General features: G+C 50.0%; 1 protein-coding gene across 1 annotated transcript; it reads right to left on the minus strand.

The window, feature by feature from the left end:
* Positions 1–6,725: 6,725 nt before the first annotated feature.
* On the minus strand, positions 6,726–18,899 carry cacul1 (CDK2-associated, cullin domain 1). The gene is made up of 9 exons (XM_004915735.4): positions 18,616–18,899; positions 14,798–14,924; positions 13,357–13,459; positions 11,745–11,840; positions 10,982–11,084; positions 10,546–10,635; positions 9,545–9,683; positions 8,194–8,237; positions 6,726–8,119 (listed from the first exon to the last, which is right to left on the minus strand). The coding sequence occupies exons 1-9, from the start codon at positions 18,785–18,787 to the stop codon at positions 8,076–8,078; spliced, it is 918 nt and encodes a 305-aa protein (XP_004915792.1). The 5' UTR covers positions 18,788–18,899; the 3' UTR covers positions 6,726–8,075.
* Positions 18,900–19,699: the final 800 nt, after the last annotated feature.

Consider the following 19,699-nt stretch of genomic DNA (forward strand, 5'->3'; position numbering starts at 1 on the left):
ACAACTAAATGGAACAACTCCACCTGCTTATATTCTGCATTTCTGTCATTGTGGCCAACAAACGTCCCCCCTTCTATCTTGCAAATCCCCTCCATGCTAATGAAGAAACCCCTAAGATGGTACTGGGGCTCCCTCTGATGGTCAGGGGAATTACTTTTTGGTTGTGCGGCCAACCTGTGTGGGCAATAATGGCTGCCCATAGCCCCTTAGCATTGTACTATATAATAATCAGTTTGCCCTGGCACCGGAAGAAAGCTTAGTTGTATTGCCAACTCCCAGCCATTTTAGTATTTGTGGATGACAACCCATTAGGCACAGTATATCCCCAAGTCCTGCCCTGCCTATTTATGAGTTACCCCTTAGGGTAAATAGCACTGTGTGTAACCTACAGTCACTCTTGGACAGTGACCAGTCTATAAAGTGTTCCCTTTATCTCTTCTCCAGAGCAGGCACAGTCAGCACAGGACTCCGGAAGAAAAATGATGGACCCAGCATACACAGGCAAGGCTCAGGTCCATCCCTCCAAATACTGGGCCGAGGGGTATGGCTACAATGCAGCCGGACAAGGTACATAAGAGTTGGGCAAGACGTTGGGAGGAGCCTATGATCTTTTCCAATCTTGATTAAGGCAGTTCCTGCTTGATAAAGTAGTAAATCCCAACATTGCTGATACATATCTGAGCATTGGCCAAACCTGGGTCCCAGCAGCTACAGGAACAGGTGCACTTACTGCAAATTAAGCACAAAACAAAGACATTTGATGGTAACGGGGCTGGAAATCAGGGCTCTCGCTGCAAACAGATGTCAATGGAGGGATGTTTAATTCAACAGCATTGAGGCCTTTGTGAGTGATTTGCATCCCATAATGGCCTCTGCTGGGTATGAATGATATTCCGGAACTGTGGGGGGGGGATCCGGCACAATTAGATTGTACAGCTGAAGCTTTTGGACAGGCTTCTGAATCCCAATATAATCTCCTGGCTCATCCTCCAGCATTTCCAGTTATGGAACGAGCCGGGGGGGGGGGGGGGGGGGGGGGGGCTGGACGCAGCTGCACAGCAAGGGGCAAATTCCAGTGCTTCATCACAATGTGCGGCTGATATTGTATAGAGCCTATAGCTGAGCCGGCTTTAGCATCATCATCATCATCATCATCATCATCGAGAGAAGCGGTTTTGTCTTCAGTAGCAGTTTCAGATTCAGCGTGGGCTGTTTGTCAATAATATAGTGATCTCCATAACCCCTTGCCCCAGGAGGCCCATATGTACTCATAAAAAACCTGTCAATCATAGGGAATGTAGGTGTGAGTAGAAGCCCTCTATCTAGGGGTCTAATTATGGATCCATACAGTACAGATGAGCATTTAGGTACAGCTTCTACCTTGTATGCCGAGCGGGTCCTGCCAAGGCCTTATGGTAATATTATTAACCCATTCCGTACTCTCAGCTGTTCCATCTGTCATCAATACACACAATATGGCTGAACGTGTACGGGGGCGCTTACCTGTCCAACATCTCATTCTAAACCCAGGGATGTTGGAACAGTGTTGCTGGGAGTTGCTCCCATTCAGCCACAAGAGTATTAGTGAGGTTGGGCAGTGATGTTGGGGATCAGGCTCACAGTCGGGGTTCCATCCCACAGGGGTTCAGTTGGGTTGGGTCAGGGCTCAGTCAGGTTCTTCCCATCTCAGCAAACCCATTCTGTACAGACCTGGCTCTGTGCATGGGGGGCATTATTGTCATGAAACAGGAAAGCCCCCCCCCCCCCCCAAACTGTCCCACAAAGTAGGGAGCACAGAACTGCCAGGAATGTCACTGTATCCTGTAGCCTTAATGTTTCACTGGCACTGGGGGCCCAAACAGCTCCAGCCCATTATTCCTCCTACACCAAACTTACATTATACATTCAGGCAGGTAGGGTTCTCCTGGCATCTGCCTGGTGTCAGACTGGGATGTGCTTGGCCCAATGGGTGCTGCCATCTCAGGGCCCCCCACCCCAGCTGCAGGCCCCACCATCACTGCCCCTGATGCAAGCCCCCCCCCCCAAACCCCTGACCCAAACCCCTCTCACTACACCTGCTGCCCCAAATGTATGCCTTCGCTCCAGTCCTGGGTAGGATACGCTCCCAGGCCGGCAGGGCCCACAAGGGTCGGGCCCCCCAAGTATTCTCCCAGCCCCCATTTCGACACTGCCCAGACATTCCATCAGACTGCCAGATGGTAAGATGCCAGTTCAACCCCCCCCTCCAAATGAAACCCCCATATAACTATATACTGATACCTATACTAACCAACTGAAAATATTAAGATCCCATCAGGGTCAGGGTGCCACCTAAGCATATGGCACGGAGAGCCGGGTACTCTGCCCATACAGTGTATCAGTAACATTGCGGCTATAATTATCTCCCGTCATACGAGTGAAACAAACACCGTGAAATAACGACATAACCCCCAAGTAAATACAATTAGGATTAATGTGCAGTTTCAGCAGCCCGGTGCCCTGACCAATAGCATTGTTTCCTATCTCGGGAAATTCGCGCTTTTCAGTTCTCGCCCACGTCGGCAACAATACCAACCTCCTCGCTGTGTAAAATCGAGAAGCTTATTAGTGTGTGACTGCCAAGAGCGACGAGAGCGCTGACATAATGGCAGCTTCTCAGTTCCATGCTGCACCCAGAGCCTAGACAGTCTATAGAGGGGTGCCAAGCAGGACCCCACTACGGGTAGGAAGGGGGCAGCGGGTATCTGACAGTAGGGCAAGATGGAGGCAGTAACCCTTTATGCCATAGCTGCTATACTAGGTAATTAAAGGGGCAGTCCACCTTTAAGTTAACTTTTATTTATGGTTTTTAATTATTTGCCTTCTTCTTCTGACTCTTTCCAGCTTCCAAATAGGGGTCACTGACCCCGGCAGCCAAACCCTATTGCTCTGTGAGGCTAAAATGTTAGTTATTGTTGCTTTTTATCACTTATTTTTCTGTTCAGTCCCACCTCTATATATATATTCAAATCAATCCCTGGTTGCTAAGGTAATTTGGACCCTAGCAACCAGAGAGCTGCTAAAACACCAAACTGGAGAGATGCTGAACAAAAATTGAAATAATTAAAAAAAACTACAAATAAAAAAAAACAAAAATAAGACCAACTTGTCTCCAAATATTACTCTCTATATCATACTAAAAGTTAATGTAAGTAAGGCGAACAACCCCTATAAAAGACTTGAATAGGCCAATAGGGAGTAACTTGGGCGATCTAAACCCTGACACATGTGTAAGATATACAAAGCCCCCCCCTGAATGTAATACCCAGGGGACAGGTATCTTCTATAGGAGCCGCCTGTGTTACATTCCCTGCAGTCAGTCGGGGATGATCCAGGGATGAGTGGGAATAAAGAGAGGATGAAGCTGCGATGGGCCGAGCAGCTAGAATCCATTAATGGCATTATTTGCCTTTAATCTTCTATTTGCACTTCATCCTCACCCCCATGAAATGGATGTTGCTGTGAATGAGAATAGCCTTATTCTATTCAGCCTCCTTGTCCAATCAACACAGATTTGTCACGGGAATCTCCTGACTCCCCGTCCTACTTCCAGCTTAGTATTCCTGCCTGCCGGATAATGGTTTGCTCCACTCACCTACGGATTATTGGCCCCCAAAACTGGAATAAAGGGGAACTGAAGCCTGAATATGGCTAGAATTGTTCTATTCTATATACTGTACTTACTGTAGCAGCCCTATAACAGGAATGATCCAGGATCTGCTTAGGCATCATTTGTGTGCCAGTGGCACTGCACATGCTCAGTGGGCTCTGGGGAGAAGCTGAGTTTAGGGGGGGAAATCATCCAGCGGAAAATGTGCCTTGTTTCCCAGGGCTGATTATTGAATTCTGAGCTGCCGTCAATGTAAATCTAAAGGAATTACTAACTGGCCTTGTATTGTGACTTTTATGCTGGGTATTATGCTTATATTGTATATAACAGAGAGGAGCTATGAATATTCTGTAATTATATCCTTATAAATGGAGCTTAGTGATATCAGTTATAATCAGTGATGTTATTTCTGTCACACGATTCACTGAAACGTGTGTATTCCCCCCTCTTGTACAATATAAGGATATTAGTGACTTATAATATCCTTATATTTTACAACAGGGGGAACATTAGCTACTGGGGGAGGGCCTTGGGCTGGTACAGAACCCCAAAACATAATGTACAACATTTCTACTCCACTTTTTTGTTGAGCTTTACTGCTGCTTAACTGCAGTGTCTGGCACTCTCTCGCTCTCTAGCACTCTCTAGCACTCTCTCGCTCTCTGGCACTCTCTCTGTCAGTCTCTGGCTCTCTAGCACTCTCTGTCAATCTCTCGCTGTCTGGCAATCTCTCTGACACTCTCTGGCTCTCTCTCACTCTCTGGCTCTCTCTCGCTCTCTAGCACTCTCTCTGACACTCTCTGACTCTCTCTCGCTCTCTAGCACTCTCTCTGTCACTCTCTCACACATTGCAGATAGAAGGAAGCAATGAGAGTGAATGGGTTTGTGGGTGCCAGCAGGGGTGCTGCTAGGGCCGGACTCACATCAATAGAATCAATAGGGGCCCCGCCACGCGCTGCCCCCTCCCTACCCATAACCCTCGCTCTCACGTGTGGAATGTGGCTCCAGGGACAGGAGAGGCGCTCGGATCTCAGGAAGAGCCTGTTTTTTAGCCACACGGATAAACACTCAACCGGCCCAAATCAATTATCCCTGAGAGTCTGGAACAGAAACTGTACTGGAGAGCGGCCTGAGTGGGCTGTGTAAGTGGGATACACACTGAGGGCTCAGCAAGGAACCTGCTTGTACAAAACATTATATACACAGCTTATTGGGGGTACTCACAGGGTCAGTTATATACACAGCTTATCAGGGGCACTCACAGGGTCTGTTATATACACAGCTCAGAGGGGGCACTCACAGGTCCATTGATATACACAGCTCAGAGGGGGCACTCACAGGGCCCATTATATACACAGCTCAGAGGGGGTACTCACAGGGTCCGTTATATACACAGCTCAGAGGGGGCACTCACAGGGCCCATTATATACAAAAGGAGCCCAGTGCAGGGGTTACTACCCACATTACTCCAGGTAGGATGATAGAAGGTACCGTAGGTTGCTTCCCAACACTATCCCTGGCTCAAAGGAGTTTATTAGAGACCTGATCACAGAGTGATTGGATTGGTTTGTACACTGGCCACATCCCCTTCACTGCAAACATAAATGCCTTTCTGTGCTTGAACTTCTTTACGGCTAGATTCTGATTTTTATGGTGTGGTTTTTATTACTAAAATACACTGTTCACATTGTACATAATTTACTCTGCGATTTAAACTTTTATTCTTCAACCACAAATGTATTTGTAGCTGTAGTATTGGTGTGTAGGCGCCATCTCAGTGCCTTGTGCCTGAGTCTGAGCTTTCAGCCAGCGCTACCCATTAGAACTGCTTTCAGCTAACCTATTGTTTCTCCTACTCCCATGTAACTGGAGGAGTCCCAAGCCGGACTTGGATTTCTTACTATTGAGTGCTATTTCTGATACCTACTGGAGCTGCTATCTTGCTCCCTTCCCATTGTTCTGCTGATCGGCTGCTGGGGGTGAGGGGGGGATATCACTCCAACTTGCAGCGCAGCAGTAAAAGTGTGCCTGAGTCTGAGCTTTCAGAAGGGAGTCGGCGCTACACATTAGAACTGCTTTCAGCTAACCTATTGTTTCTCCTACTCCCATGTAACTGGAGGAGTCCCCAAGCCGGACTTGGATTTCTTACTATTGAAGTGCTATTCTGATACCTACTGGGAGCTGCTATCTTGCTCCCTTCCCATTGTTTTGCTGATCGGCTGCTGGGGGTGAGGGGGGGGGGGATATCACTCCAACTTGCAGCGCAGCAGTAAAGTGTGCCTGAGTCTGAGCTTTCAGCCAGCGCTACACATTAGAACTGCTTTCAGCTAACCTATTGTTTCTCCTACTCCCATGTAACTGGAGGAGTCCCAAGCCGGACTTGGATTTCTTACTATTGAGTGCTATTCTGATACCTACTGGGAGCTGCTATCTTGCTCCCTTCCCATTGTTCTGCTGATCGGCTGCTGGGGGTGAGGGGGGGGGGATATCACTCCAACTTGCAGCGCAGCAGTAAAGTGTGCCTGAGTCTGAGCTTTCAGAAGGAGCCAGCGCTACACATTAGAACTGCTTTCAGATCACCCATGACACTCCTACTGACACCAGTGGAAAAACATTATTGGGAGATTTGGCACCCTACCGACACAGTAGGGAACGACACTGGGGCAGCAAATTCAGATCAGGGAGGAGAATAATTTGCAGACAGTTTACAGAAAGCGGTGGGAGGGGTCCATGTTGGCCTTAGAGTGTGTCTATGTATTTAGGGAATTTAGATTGCAAGCTCTGGTGGAACAGGTACCACGAGGAACACATTCTGATAGTCCCATTGGCGCACACAGAGCTGCTTTGGGAGTTTCCTTTTCATATTGAAATTGTGGCAGCAAAACACCCATCGGTGCCTAAGGGAATCATGGGAAAATGACCTCTTAGTGGGCCACATCAGACACACGTCCCCTCATGTCGCTCCATTAATACCCAGAATGCACTTCTCCCGGGCAGCTCTCTGCCGATAGGGCACTGGGGGGCGCTTGGAGCAGCCCCAATTATTCATTATGAGAGAGGAATAAAACACGAGATGTATCAGTGATAATACCAACCTGTTCTTTTTCAATGTGAAAAACAGAGCAAAGTTAGAGACTGCACGGTACAATTCGATTGGATGAGACACTTTTGCCCTCTCCATCCCAATCTAACAGTTTCTAGGGGCTGCATTCTATCGTTAGCGGTCGTGTGGTTTATAGGGTGACTCGGTATTTACACGTTCCTCTAACATCGACCCGTAACCATAGTAACAAATCTACATCTCTTTATTTAGCCATTTGCCATATACTGCTTTACTATGACCTGCACTTATGGAATGGGCCACAAAGCCCCCCCGATTATCATCTGCGCAGGAAACCCCTACACTGAGCTTGTGGCTCTAAACTGCACAAGGGCAACTTGCCACCCTGAGCTAAAACTACAACTCCCAGCATGCCCCTGGCTTTACCAAAGACTGATGGCCGACGCTGGGCACTGTAGTTCAACAACCTCTAGGGGGCAACAGGTTGCCCAATCCCTTCTCTCTAAACAATCATGTAAAAACATTTGGAGGGGGGGCGGTTAGATTTGGTCCGTAAAGTTGAAGCCAAGCAAAGATATTGGTTAAATAAAAATAAACAGCCCGTCAGACTTCATAAAAATGGGGGGCGCAGGCCTTAGAAAGGAGGCCTGGATGGGCGTCGCTGAACAGGAGGGGGGGGACATCATGCAGTTGTGATGGTGGCAAAGCCACAAACAGCCCCTTTTCCTGTTACAATTGGTTCACAAAGAAGGAGGAGCAACAAAGGAACCAACCAGAAGTTGCCCCCTTTCCACTGGTTGAGCATGATAGGGTTCCCACAGGAAGTGGAGTGGCTAAAACTAAGGTCTACGATGGGCTTGGGGGGGGGGTAATGGCATCAAACATGCACAGAGAACTTGATGGGCAAAAGATGGAAGGTGCGGCAAAGGTTCCCCTGCAGGGAGCAGGCAGCGGGCTGTATATTATATATATATATAAACGTGTGTGTGTATATATATATCCGTAGCTTACAGATAGTCCTTCCTGTTTGAGTTTATGCAGGGAGCAATGCCCGGGGGACAGGAGGGCGCGAGGATCAAAATGCTGATGATAATTCTTGCAGTCATTTCTGTAACCCCGCCCCCCTGTCTTTAGCAGCAACAGTTCAAGTTTCATTTAAAAAAAAACAAAAAAAGACAAAAATACAAGAGGGCACTCTCCTGTAACGCACGGGTTCACATCGGGCCGGAGTTTGGCAGGAGGGACGCGAGGTCTGGATGAGGCGGAGGAACCACTCAGTGAGGCCCAGTCTGCTGAAGGCCGTGCCGGAGGTGCAACAGTCCTGGAGGCGGATGTAAAGAGTCCAGCCAGCAAGCGCCAGTCGCCTTATCTGTACCCTTGGGAGCCACCGCCGCAGGAGGAGGAGCCATCTGCAAGGGAGCGGCGCAGGGTTAGTGCCAGGCAGCAGGGGGATCAGCTACAGTTACGTCTGTCTGTCACTTACTGTACGTCAGTTCATCTCCGGCTCGTTTCCGTGACTGGTCCCCTCTAGAGAGAACATAGAAAAGAATGAGAGTCTGGTCTGCAACAAAATGGCAGCACCAAGGCTTCCTGAGCTCAGTATAAACATCTGTAATGCGCAAAGGGAACAGATACACTGCATAAACACAGCCTGAGCTGGAGTGTGCTTTACTTTGCCTTTAAAGGGGTTGATCACCTTTTAGTATGAAGAGTAATATTCCGAGACAGTTTGCAACTGGCCTTCATTTTTTATTATTTGTAGTTTTTTAATGATTTCAATTTTTGTTCAGCAGCTCTGAAGTTGTAGCAGCGATCTGGTTGCTAAGGTCCAAATTACCTTAGCAACCAGGGAGTGGTTTGAATGAGAGACTAGTAAATGAATAAATTATGAAAAGTACCAATAACAATAAAACTAGGGATGCACCAAATCCAGGATTCGGCCAAGATTCAGCCATTTTCAGCAGGATTGGGATTCGGCCATTTTCAGCAGGATTGGGATTCGGCCATTTTCAGCAGGATTGGGATTTGGACAAATCCATTTCTATGGCCGAACTGAATCCGAATCCTAAAATCATGTGACTTTGTCCCAAACACGGAAGTTGAAAAACGTTTTCTTTAACCCTTCCTTATACTAATTTGCGTTTGCAAACTAGGACTCGGATTGGGTTCTCTTTTTGGCCGAATCTATTACGAAGGATTCGGCCGAATCTGAAAATAGTGGATATGGTGCATCCCTAAATACAACTGTAGCCTCACGTAACAATAGTTTTCTGGCTGCCGGGGTCAGTGACCCCCATTTGAAAGCTGCATTGGATTAAGACATCAAATAAAAAAACTATAATAAATAACGACCAATTGAAAAGTTGTCCAGAATTAGCCATTCTTTAACATACTAAAAGTTAACTTCCCCTTTAATGTAGCAGTTTCTCTGGCACAGCTGCAGCGCCCAGCCGGTTATACGAGATACAAAGCGGCGGCGGTGGCGCTACACAAACTCTCAGACAAGTAATGGCTCTGGAGTGGCGGGATGCTATTAGCTGAGCAATGGGATCATTCCGTGTAAGCGGAGCAGGATAATCATTCCGCCGGGGGCTCGTTGGCCTTTGGAGAGGCTTCTATCAAAGCGGAATTCATTTGCATCTCATCATGTAAAGAGCCGTTAGTGGCGCAGGGCGCAATCTGTCTGTGTGACGGGGCTCAGTGTGGCGCATACGGAATACTCCTCTTCATTCTCATCGTGCCAACCCGCATCACTAGTGGTTTAGCGCCCTGCCACGTAGCCGCCCCACGTGCTGCTCTGCCACTTTCTATACAGAAGCCAAGGGCACATGTACCTGGTGAAGCCATTCTGAGCCAGTTCCCTCTGTAACTTCTGGTCCTGAGCAGCATAGTCTTGCAATTCCGATTCCACCGCGGGGGGCAGGATGTTGGGGATGAACTTAGAAAAGAGCGTCGGTGCCAGCTGGACCCACTCTGGGAGGGGCAGAACCAGAACAAGAAAGAAATAAATACAAAAAACATATACAGGCTGAGTATCACTCATGTATTATAAGGGATAATGTACCCCCTACTGTAAATGATAAGGATATTAGCAGTCACTGAGGGGTTCTGTGCCCATATAAAGGCACAAGGCTGCAGGCTGAGTTAAACAGGGAACTCTGAGTATCACTCATGTATTATAAGGGATAATGTACCCCCTACTGTAAATGATAAGGATATTAGCAGTCACTGAGGGGTTCTGTGCCCATATAAAGGCACAAGGCTGCAGGCTGAGTTATACAGGGAACTCTGAGTATCACTCATGTATTATAAGGGATAATGTACCCCCTACTGTAAATGATAAGGATATTAGAAGTCACTGAGTGTGACTTCTGTGACCATATAAAGGGTTCAAACAGCCCCAATTCTAGGGCACTTACCACTAGGGCCCATCTATATATAAACACAAGTACATAAAGAGGGAATATTCTGGGCACTGTGACTTTTTTTTTGTCGATGAAGGAATAAAATAATGTACTTCCATTAAGGATAATGTGCAATTATCTCTTTTCCACGAAAAAAGAAACTAAATAAAAGAAAGCTGAAGAGACAAACAGCGCAGATTATCTCTCGGCTCAGCTAGGGAGCCCGTACCCCGAGGATGAGTGCAGCACATAATTGCAGCCTGATGTTATTCTGAGACACAGTGTAGGTGGGGCGGATATATCCGTACAGAGACTGGGCCCTAGTGCTGGCAGCATCACTGGACGGTGCCCTGCTAGGGACATTTCACTCTTACACAAGCTCTATACACAGTACGGAACAGGCAGATATGAAGAGCTAGCAATCTACTCACCTGGCCTCAGGGTGTACAGGCCTTTCACGATGCTCGCCATGGTGGAGGGTGTGATTTGAAAGGGAGTCGACTGCGCTTCTAGTAATAAGGCTGCGAGGGAAGAGAAGGAATTGGCTCTGAGCGGAACGGGGGGATCAGTACGGAGATGCGCTTTATGGGGGGGGGGTCATAGAGGGGAGATAATAAGGGCCCTGAGTTTTGGGGGAGAATGAAGGGGTCACAGTTATATGTCCCTCAGAGAAAAGGTTACAGGATTGTGGGAGAAATGTTCCTGGGGGATACGAGTTCCTCGCAGGGCAGAACATGGCTGATGTGCGTGTTGCTAGGAAACATGCCAGGGGAGAGGCATGAGGCAGTGGAATACACGGCTGGGCATTACATGTTCCATGGGCCAACTGGTCAGGGCACCACCACCCAATGACAGAGGGAAACTCACGCATGAGGTTATAAATGTGCTTTTCTGCCACATGGTCCGTAAAGAGCTGTATTAGGTCGTCTCTCAGGTCTCTGTTCAGCTTGGTTTCTATGTAAAACTTGTTCTGGAGGAGAAATAGCATAAAATATTACCTGGAAACCTCCCAGCAGATTTCCTGCAACCCCCCCCCCCCAGCGCATACCCTGCAACCCCCCCAAGCACATATCCTGCAACCCCCCCAGCGCATATCCTACAACCCCCCCAAGCGCATATCCTACAACCCCCCCAAGCGCATATCCTGCAACACCCCCCAAGCGCATATCCTGCAACACCCCCAGCGCATATCCCCCCGCAACCCCCCCCAGCGCATATCCCGCAACCCCCAGCGCATATCCCGCAACCCCCAAGTGCATATCCCGCAACCCCCAGCGCATATCCCGCAACCCCCAGCGCATATCCCGCAACCCCCCAGCGCCTATCCCGCAACCCCCCAGCGCATACCCTGCACCCCCCAGCGCATACCCTGCAACCCCCCCAGCGCATACCCTGCTGTGACATAACCAGAACCCCCCCAGCGCATACCCTGCAACCCCCCCAGCGCATACCCTGCAACCCCCCCAGCGCATATCCTACAACCCCCCAGCGCATACCCTGCAACCCCCCCAGCGCATATCCTACAACCCCCCAGCGCATACCCTGCAACCCCCCCCAGCGCATATCCTGCAACCCCCGCAGCGCATACCCTACAGTAAGACTAAGGAGACCTGGGTGCCAATGTACTTACCATGTAGATGAAGAGGGGGACAATGCTGTGCAGCGCCCCCATGTACTGGGCCAGGGCAAGGTTAAACCTCTCAATATAATGAGCAGGAGAACTGGCCTGGAATGAAGGAGAGAAACGTTACCCCCACGCGGGCAGGGACACGGGGCAGTTACACACACACACTGCCTATACTGCTCTGTAGGCACCACTGGGGCACGGCAGGGACTCACACAACCCTGACCCAATAGTGACGCTAGTGACTCTCTTGTATTCATCAAAATTTAAGAAATGGAATTAATATTATGGGTCTTGGGAAAAAACTGCATCTTTATCTGGATTCTCTGCAATAGTACTAAGCACAATTCAGCAGGAACAGCCCCCTAAGTTTGCTCATATCGTGTACAGAGAGATACCATAAAACTATGGCACATAGGGATTCCCCTGTACTAAGCACAATTCAGCAGGAACAGCCCCCTAAGTTTGCTCATAGCCTGTACAGAGAGATACCATTAACAGCAGTATACACCTCTGTACTAAACACACATTACATTTTTTTTTATTAAAATCCATCCAGTAATAAAATAGCGCCATCCAGTGGCCAAATACAGAATCCTCATCTGCCCTCATTAATGGTTCTGATGTAATGTACTGGCTTAGGTCTGACTTCAACATATAAATGTGAATGGTTTCTATCTTTATTCAGTGCCTATGGGGCCTGACTGCCCGCAGCTATTTTTCTTCATGAGTGGGAATACACCTTAAAGGAACAGTAACACCAAAAAATGAAAGTATACAAAAGTAATACCAATATAATGTACTGTTGCCATGCATTGCTACAACTGGTGTGTTTGCCTCAGAAAGACTATTATAGTTTATATAAATAAGCTGCTATGTAGCCATGGGGGCAGCCATTCAAAGGAGAAAAGGCACAGGTTACTTAGCAGATAACAGATAAACCCCCATTATATGGGGCTTATCTACTAGTTATCTGCTATGTAACCTGTGCCTTTTCTCCTTTTTTTCAGCTTGAATGGCTGCCCCCGTGGCTACAAAGCAGCTTATTTATATAGTAGCTTTTCTGTAGCAAAAACACCAGTTTTTTGCAGAGCAACAGCATATTATATTTTAATTACTTTAAAACACTTTAATTTTTTGATGTTACTGTTCCTTTAATGATCGGCAGCAACTAAAATGGCCACTAGATGGTGCTGTGTTATTATCATGTACTGAAATGTTATTGGCAGCAGCTGTTCAAATGAAAATATGAAACTTTTATACAGTAGCATATAAGGCAAAGTGGCCCCAGACCCCCACAGATAACCCTTTCATGGCCTAACAAGCACCCATGCCCGAACATTGCTCATTCAGGCTACCAATGAAATATGGTCTTTCTGCTCTGCCCGTTGGCAGGGTATTGTGGGAGTTGTAGTCCTGTTGCACATGACTGGTCTAACCTTAGGCTACTGGCACATTGGTTGTTTGCCCCAAAGGCATAGATACCCCAGATACCCCACAATAATGTATGGCAGCTCCACCAGCCCTGATGACTTTATATAAGAACATAGATGTAACGGCACAATGTACTGCCCCCCTGTATATAGCAGAGCCATTCCCATTCCCAGCAGCCCCTCACCTGTAGCTCCTGGGAGACGCTCTCTAAGTGGCTGGTAATCTTATGTATCAAGTCGCTGTACATCTGCTCCGAGTGTTGCTGGCACACACACTTATACACACAGCTGGTGGGGAAAGGAAGCGTCAGGTCACACACACTGATCCCCCATTGTGAGCAGCAGTCCTGCCCTGCTTTATGGCTGAGATTCTAGCTATCTGTATAACAGAGCATTCTGTCACAGTGGCACAGATCCTATCTGATCCCCCCATTGTAAGCAGCAGTCCTGCCCTGCTTTATGGCTGAGATTCTAGCTATCTGTATAACAGAGCATTCTGTCACAGTGGCACAGATCCTATCTGATCCCCCCCATTGTAAGCAGCAGTCCTGCCCTGCTTTATGGCTGAGATTCTAGCTATCTGTATAACAGAGCATTCTGTCACAGTGGCACAGATCCTATCTGACCCCCCCATTGTAAGCAGCAGTCCTGCCCTGCTTTATGGCTGAGATTCTAGCTATCTGTATAACAGAGCATTCTGTCACAGTGGCACAGATCCTATCTGATCCCCCCATTGTAAGCAGCAGTCCTGCCCTGCTTTATGGCTGAGATTCTAGCTATCTGTATAACAGAGCATTCTGTCACAGTGGCACAGATCCTATCCCCCCCATTGTAAGCAGCAGTCCTGCCCTGCTTTATGGCTGAGATTCTAGCTATCTGTATAACAGAGCATTCTGTCACAGTGGCACAGATCCTATCTGATCCCCCCCCCCCATTGTAAGCAGCAGTCCTGCCCTGCTTTATGGCTGAGATTCTAGCTATCTGTATAACAGAGCATTCTGTCACAGTGGCACAGATCCTATCCCCCCCATTGTAAGCAGCAGTCCTGCCCTGCTTTATGGCTGAGATTCTAGCTATCTGTATAACAGAGCATTCTGTCACAGTGGCACAGATCCTATCTGATCCCCCCATTGTAAGCAGCAGTCCTGCCTGCTTTATGGCTGAGATTCTAGCTATCTGTATAACAGAGCATTCTGTCACAGTGGCACAGATCCTATCTGATCCCCCCATTGTAAGCAGCAGTCCTGCCCTGCTTTATGGCTGAGATTCTAGCTATCTGTATAACAGAGCATTCTGTCACAGTGGCACAGATCCTATCTGATCCCCCCATTGTAAGCAGCAGTCCTGCCCTGCTTTATGGCTGAGATTCTAGCTATCTGTATAACAGAGCATTCTGTCACAGTGGCACAGATCCTATCCCCCCCATTGTAAGCAGCAGTCCTGCCCTGCTTTATGGCTGAGATTCTAGCTATCTGTATAACAGAGCATTCTGTCACAGTGGCACAGATCCTATCTGACCCCCCCATTGTAAGCAGCAGTCCTGCTCTGCTTTATGGCTGAGATTCTACACCTTAATGACCGGCAGCAAATACAATACACAACCCTCATAGCGAGAGAGAGAAGTACCTGTAGATTTGCTCGTAGGATATAGGGATATAGTCGCCCGGACTCTGGGTTAGTAGTTGATCGATGGCACTCTCCAGTTTGGGCCAGTACGTGTTCCTGTAATCCTCCACTGTGATAACGTTCATAACTGCGAGAGAGAAGCAACAGAACCATCAAACCAACGATGGACCAGTAGCATTCGGGTCGGCCGTATACAGACAGATCTGCCCAATATTTGCCAATTACATAGTGGGAGAAATTGGTCCGGGACCCAATGATCAAATAATAATGCAAAGCCTGTTTGCCCATCCATTGGGCACAGTGGGCGGCCCTCACCCATCAGGCAGAATAAAAAGCAAGACCAATTGCAATAGGGCTCAACTTTTAGTTTATTGCTGTGTAATCAGAATTAGACTTGGCCAACTTCCTTGCCCAGCTTTATCCTGACACCCACCCCCAAGCACCCATACTGAGGGGGTGCACTGGCACGTTGGCAGGACACGGCTGAGCCGATGGTATGATGCCCACAGCACTGGTTATAGCATTTGACTGCCCATTCTCTGGGCATTTATTTGCCACTTCAGACTTGCCAGAAAGAGAGGATGTGCCAGGCTCGGCCACTTTTGTGCTCTGCCCTTTTCATAATGATGCCCTTCTCACAGTACTGCACCCCTATAAATCAGGGGGCTCCATTCCTCTCCCTGTGGCCCAGTTTGCCGTCTCTTACTTTGGGTGATGTCTCTCTCTGTTCTGCTGACTCTCCTCCTACCCGCTATGCTTCAACCCCCCCCCCCCCCAAGTTTGGCAGTGTATTGCCCCCCCACTTATCCTGGTCTCTCTCCCTATTCACTATACCTGGGGGCACTCTGCCCACCTTAGTTGTCTATCCTGTGCCAGGGTGACTCTGCCCTATGGTGTCTGTCTCTCTATATTGGCTGTGTGGGTGCCAGGGTGACTCTTCCCTATGGTGTCTGTCTCTCTATATTGGCTGTGTGGGTGCCAGGGTGACTCTGCCCTATGGTGTCTGTCTCTCTATATTGGCTGTGTGGGTGTCAGGGTGACTCTGCCCTATGGTGTCTGTCTCTCTATATTGGCTGTGTGGATGCCAGGGTGACTCTGCCCTATGGTGTCTGTCTCTCTATATAGGCTGTGTGGGTGCCAGGGTGACTGTGCCCTATGGTGTCTCTCCCTATAGGCTGTGTGGGTGCCAGGGTGACTCTGCCCTATGGTATCTCTCCCTATAGGCTGTGTGGGTGCCAGGGTGACTCTGCCTATGGTGTCTCTCTCTATAGGCTGTGTGGGTGCCAGGGTGACTCTGCCCTATGGTGTCTCTCCCTATAGGCTGTGTGGGTGCCAGGGTGACTTCTGCCCTAGGGTGTCTCTCCCTACAGGCTGTGTGGGTGCCAGGGTTACACTGCCCTATGGTGTCTTTCCCTATAGGCTGTGTGGGTGCCAGACACCCTAGGCTATGTGGGTGCCAGGGTGACTCTGCCCTATGGTGTCTCTCCCTATAGGCTGTGTGGGTGCCAGGGTGACTCTGCCCTATGGTGTCCGTCTCTCTATATTGGCTGTGTGGGTGCCAGGGTGACTCTGCCCTATGGTGTCTGTCTCTCTATATTGGCTGTGTGGGTGCCAGGGTGACTCTGCCCTATGGTGTCTCTCCCTATAGGCTGTGTGGGTGCCAGGGTGACTCTGCCCTATGGTGTCTCTCCCTATAGGCTGTGTGGGTGCCAGGGTGACTCTGCCCTAGGGTGCCTCTCCCTATGGGCTGTGTGGGTGCCAGGGTGACTGTGCCCTAGGGTGCCTCTCCCTATGGGCTGTGTGGGTGCCAGGGTGACTGTGCCCTAGGGTGCCTCTCCCTATAGGCTGTGTGGGTGCCAGGGTGACTCTGCCCTATGGTGTCTCTCCCTATGGGCTGTGTGGGTGCCAGGGTGACTGTGCCCTAGGGTGCCTCTCCCTATGGGCTGTGTGGGTGCCAGGGTGACTGTGCCCTATGGTGCCTCTCCCTATAGGCTGTGTGGGTGCCAGGGTGACTGTGCCCTAGGGTGCCTCTCCCTATGGGCTGTGTGGGTGCCAGGGTGACTGTTGCCCTAGGGTGCCTCTCCCTATGGGCTGTGTGGGTGCCAGGGTGACTCTGCCCTATGGTGTCTCTCCCTATGGGCTGTGTGGGTGCCAGGGTGACTGTGCCCTATGGTGTCTCTCCCTATAGGCTGTGTGGGTGCCAGGGTGACTCTGCCCTATGGTGTCTCTCCCTATAGGCTGTGTGGGTGCCAGGGTGACTGTGCCCTATGGTGTCTCTCCCTATAGGCTGTGTGGGTGCCAGGGTGACTCTGCCCTATGGTGTCTCTCCCTATAGGCTGTGTGGGTGCCAGGGTTACACTGCCCTATGGTGTCTCTCCCTATAGGCTGTGTGGGTGCCAGGGTGACTGTGCCCTATGGTGTCTCTCCCTATAGGCTGTGTGGGTGCCAGGGTGACTCTGCCCTATGGTGTCTCTCCCTATAGGCTGTGTGGGTGCCAGGGTTACACTGCCCTATGGTGTCTCTCCCTATAGGCTGTGTGGGTGCCAGGGTGACTCTGCCGCTATGGTGTCTCACCCTATAGGCTGTGTGGGTGCCAGGGTGACTCTGCCCTATGGTGCCTCTCCCTATAGGCTGTGTGGGTGCCAGGGTGACTGTGCCCTAGGGTGTCTCTCCCTATAGGCTGTGTGGGTGCCAGGGTGACTGTGCCCTAGGGTGTCTGTCCCAGTAGGCTGTGTGGGTGCCAGGGTGACTGTGCCCTAGGGTGTCTCTCCCTATAGGCTGTGTGGGTGCCAGGGTGACTGTGCCCTAGGGTGTCTGTCCCAGTAGGCTGTGTGGGTGCCAGGGTGACTGTGCCCTATGGTGCCTCTCCCTATAGGCTGTGTGGGTGCCAGGGTGACTGTGCCCTAGGGTGCCTCTCCCTATGGGCTGTGTGGGTGCCAGGGTGACTGTGCCCTATGGTGCCTCTCCCTATAGGCTGTGTGGGTGCCAGGGTGACTGTGCCCTATGGTGCCTCTCCCTATAGGCTGTGTGGGTGCCAGGGTGACTCTGCCCTATGGTGCCTCTCCCTATAGGCTGTTGTGGGTGCCAGGGTGACTCTGGCCCTAGGGTGCGTCTCCCTATAGGCTGTGTGGGTGCCAGGGTGACTCTGCCCTAGGGTGCGTCTCCCTATAGGCTGTGTGGGTGCCAGGGTGACTCTGCCCTAGGGTGCCTCTCCCTATAGGCTGTGTGGGTGCCAGGGTGACGGTGCCCTAGGGTGTCTCTCTATATTGACTGTGTGGGTGCCAGGGTGACTGTGCCCTAGGGTGCCTCTCCCTATGGGCTGTGTGGGTGCCAGGGTGACTCTGCCCTATGGTGTCTCTCCCTATAGGCTGTGTGGGTGCCAGGGTGACTGTGCCCTAGGGTGCCTCTCCCTATAGGCTGTGTGGGTGCCAGGGTGACTGTGCCCTAGGGTGCCTCTCCCTATGGGCTGTGTGGGTGCCAGGGTGACTGTGCCCTATGGTGTCTCTCCCTATAGGCTGTGTGGGTGCCAGGGTGACTGTGCCCTATGGTGCCTCTCCCTATGGGCTGTGTGGGTGCCAGGGTGACTGTGCCCTAGGGTGTCTGTCCCAGTAGGCTGTGTGGGTGCCAGGGTGACTGTGCCCTAGGGTGCCTCTCCCTATGGGCTGTGTGGGTGCCAGGGTGACTGTGCCCTAGGGTGCCTCTCCCTATAGGCTGTGTGGGTGCCAGGGCTGCCCCTACCCCATGGCAGGGCTGTACCAGGGTAGGAGGGGGAGTAGGAGCCATATGGGAGCCCAGGGTACCGGCCCGTCACTACTCACGGAACTTGGAGGTGCTGCTGCCGCTCAGGCCGAGCAGGGCTTTGCTGGGGCCGCTGTCACAGCGCTTGGTGCCGGCTCCGTACCCAGAGGAGGCGGCGGGGGGGTTGGGCAGCTCCGGCCAGTGGTTATGGTTGGGGTCTTGCTCCATATTCTCCTCATCCTCCTCTTCCATCGCCCTCCGCTCTCTCACCGGCACCCCCACATCCCCAGCTCCGGCTGTCAGGCCCGGGATCCGGCAGCCACACCGGAAACTGCGCGGAGCATGACGGGAAATGGGCTTTAGTGACTGGCGGAAGTGCCCTGACTAACATGGCGGCCCTAGTGCTGCCCATTCATTCGCTTCACTTTGGCTTTCTGTCTGTCCCAATGGCAATTTGACCTACTCATTACCGACATACAGGCAGTTATATACTCTTACCCAATAAATACCCCCATGTACCTGTGCTGTGCTAGCTGGGACCCCCATTGCTATCATGTAAAGAGTCATATTCTGACACAGTTTGCAATTGGTCTTCATTTTTTATTGTAGTTTTTTTTACTTCAATTTTTGTTTAGCAGCTCTCCAGTTTGAAGTTTTAGCAGCTATCTGGTTGCTAGGATCAAAGTTACCTTAGCAACCAGGGAGCGGTTTGAATGAGAGGCTGGTATATGAATAGGAGAGGGGCTGAATAGAAAAATAAGTTATGAAAAGTAACAATAACAGTAAATCTTTAGCCTCACAGAGACAATAATTTGTGTTGCTAGGGTCTAAATTGCCTTAGCAACCAGGGAGTGGTTTGAGAGACTGGTATATAAAAGGGAGAGGGCCTGAATACAAAAGTAAGTTATGAAAAGTAACAATAACTGTAAATCTTTAGCCTCACAGAGAATAATTTGTGTGGCTAGGGCCCACATTTCCCTAGCAACAAGGGAACGGTTTGAATGAGAGGTTGGGATATGAGTAGGAGAGGGGCCTAAATAGAAAAACTAGTTATAAAAAGTAACAATAAAACTGGAGCCTCACAGAGCAATAGGGTTTGGCTGCCGGGGTCAGTGACCCCCATTTGAAAGCTGCAAAGAGTCAGAAGAAGAAGGGAAATCATTG

This window comes from Xenopus tropicalis, chromosome 7 (genome assembly GCF_000004195.4).
Source record: "Xenopus tropicalis strain Nigerian chromosome 7, UCB_Xtro_10.0, whole genome shotgun sequence".
In the NCBI taxonomy this organism is placed as follows: Eukaryota; Metazoa; Chordata; class Amphibia; order Anura; family Pipidae; genus Xenopus; species Xenopus tropicalis.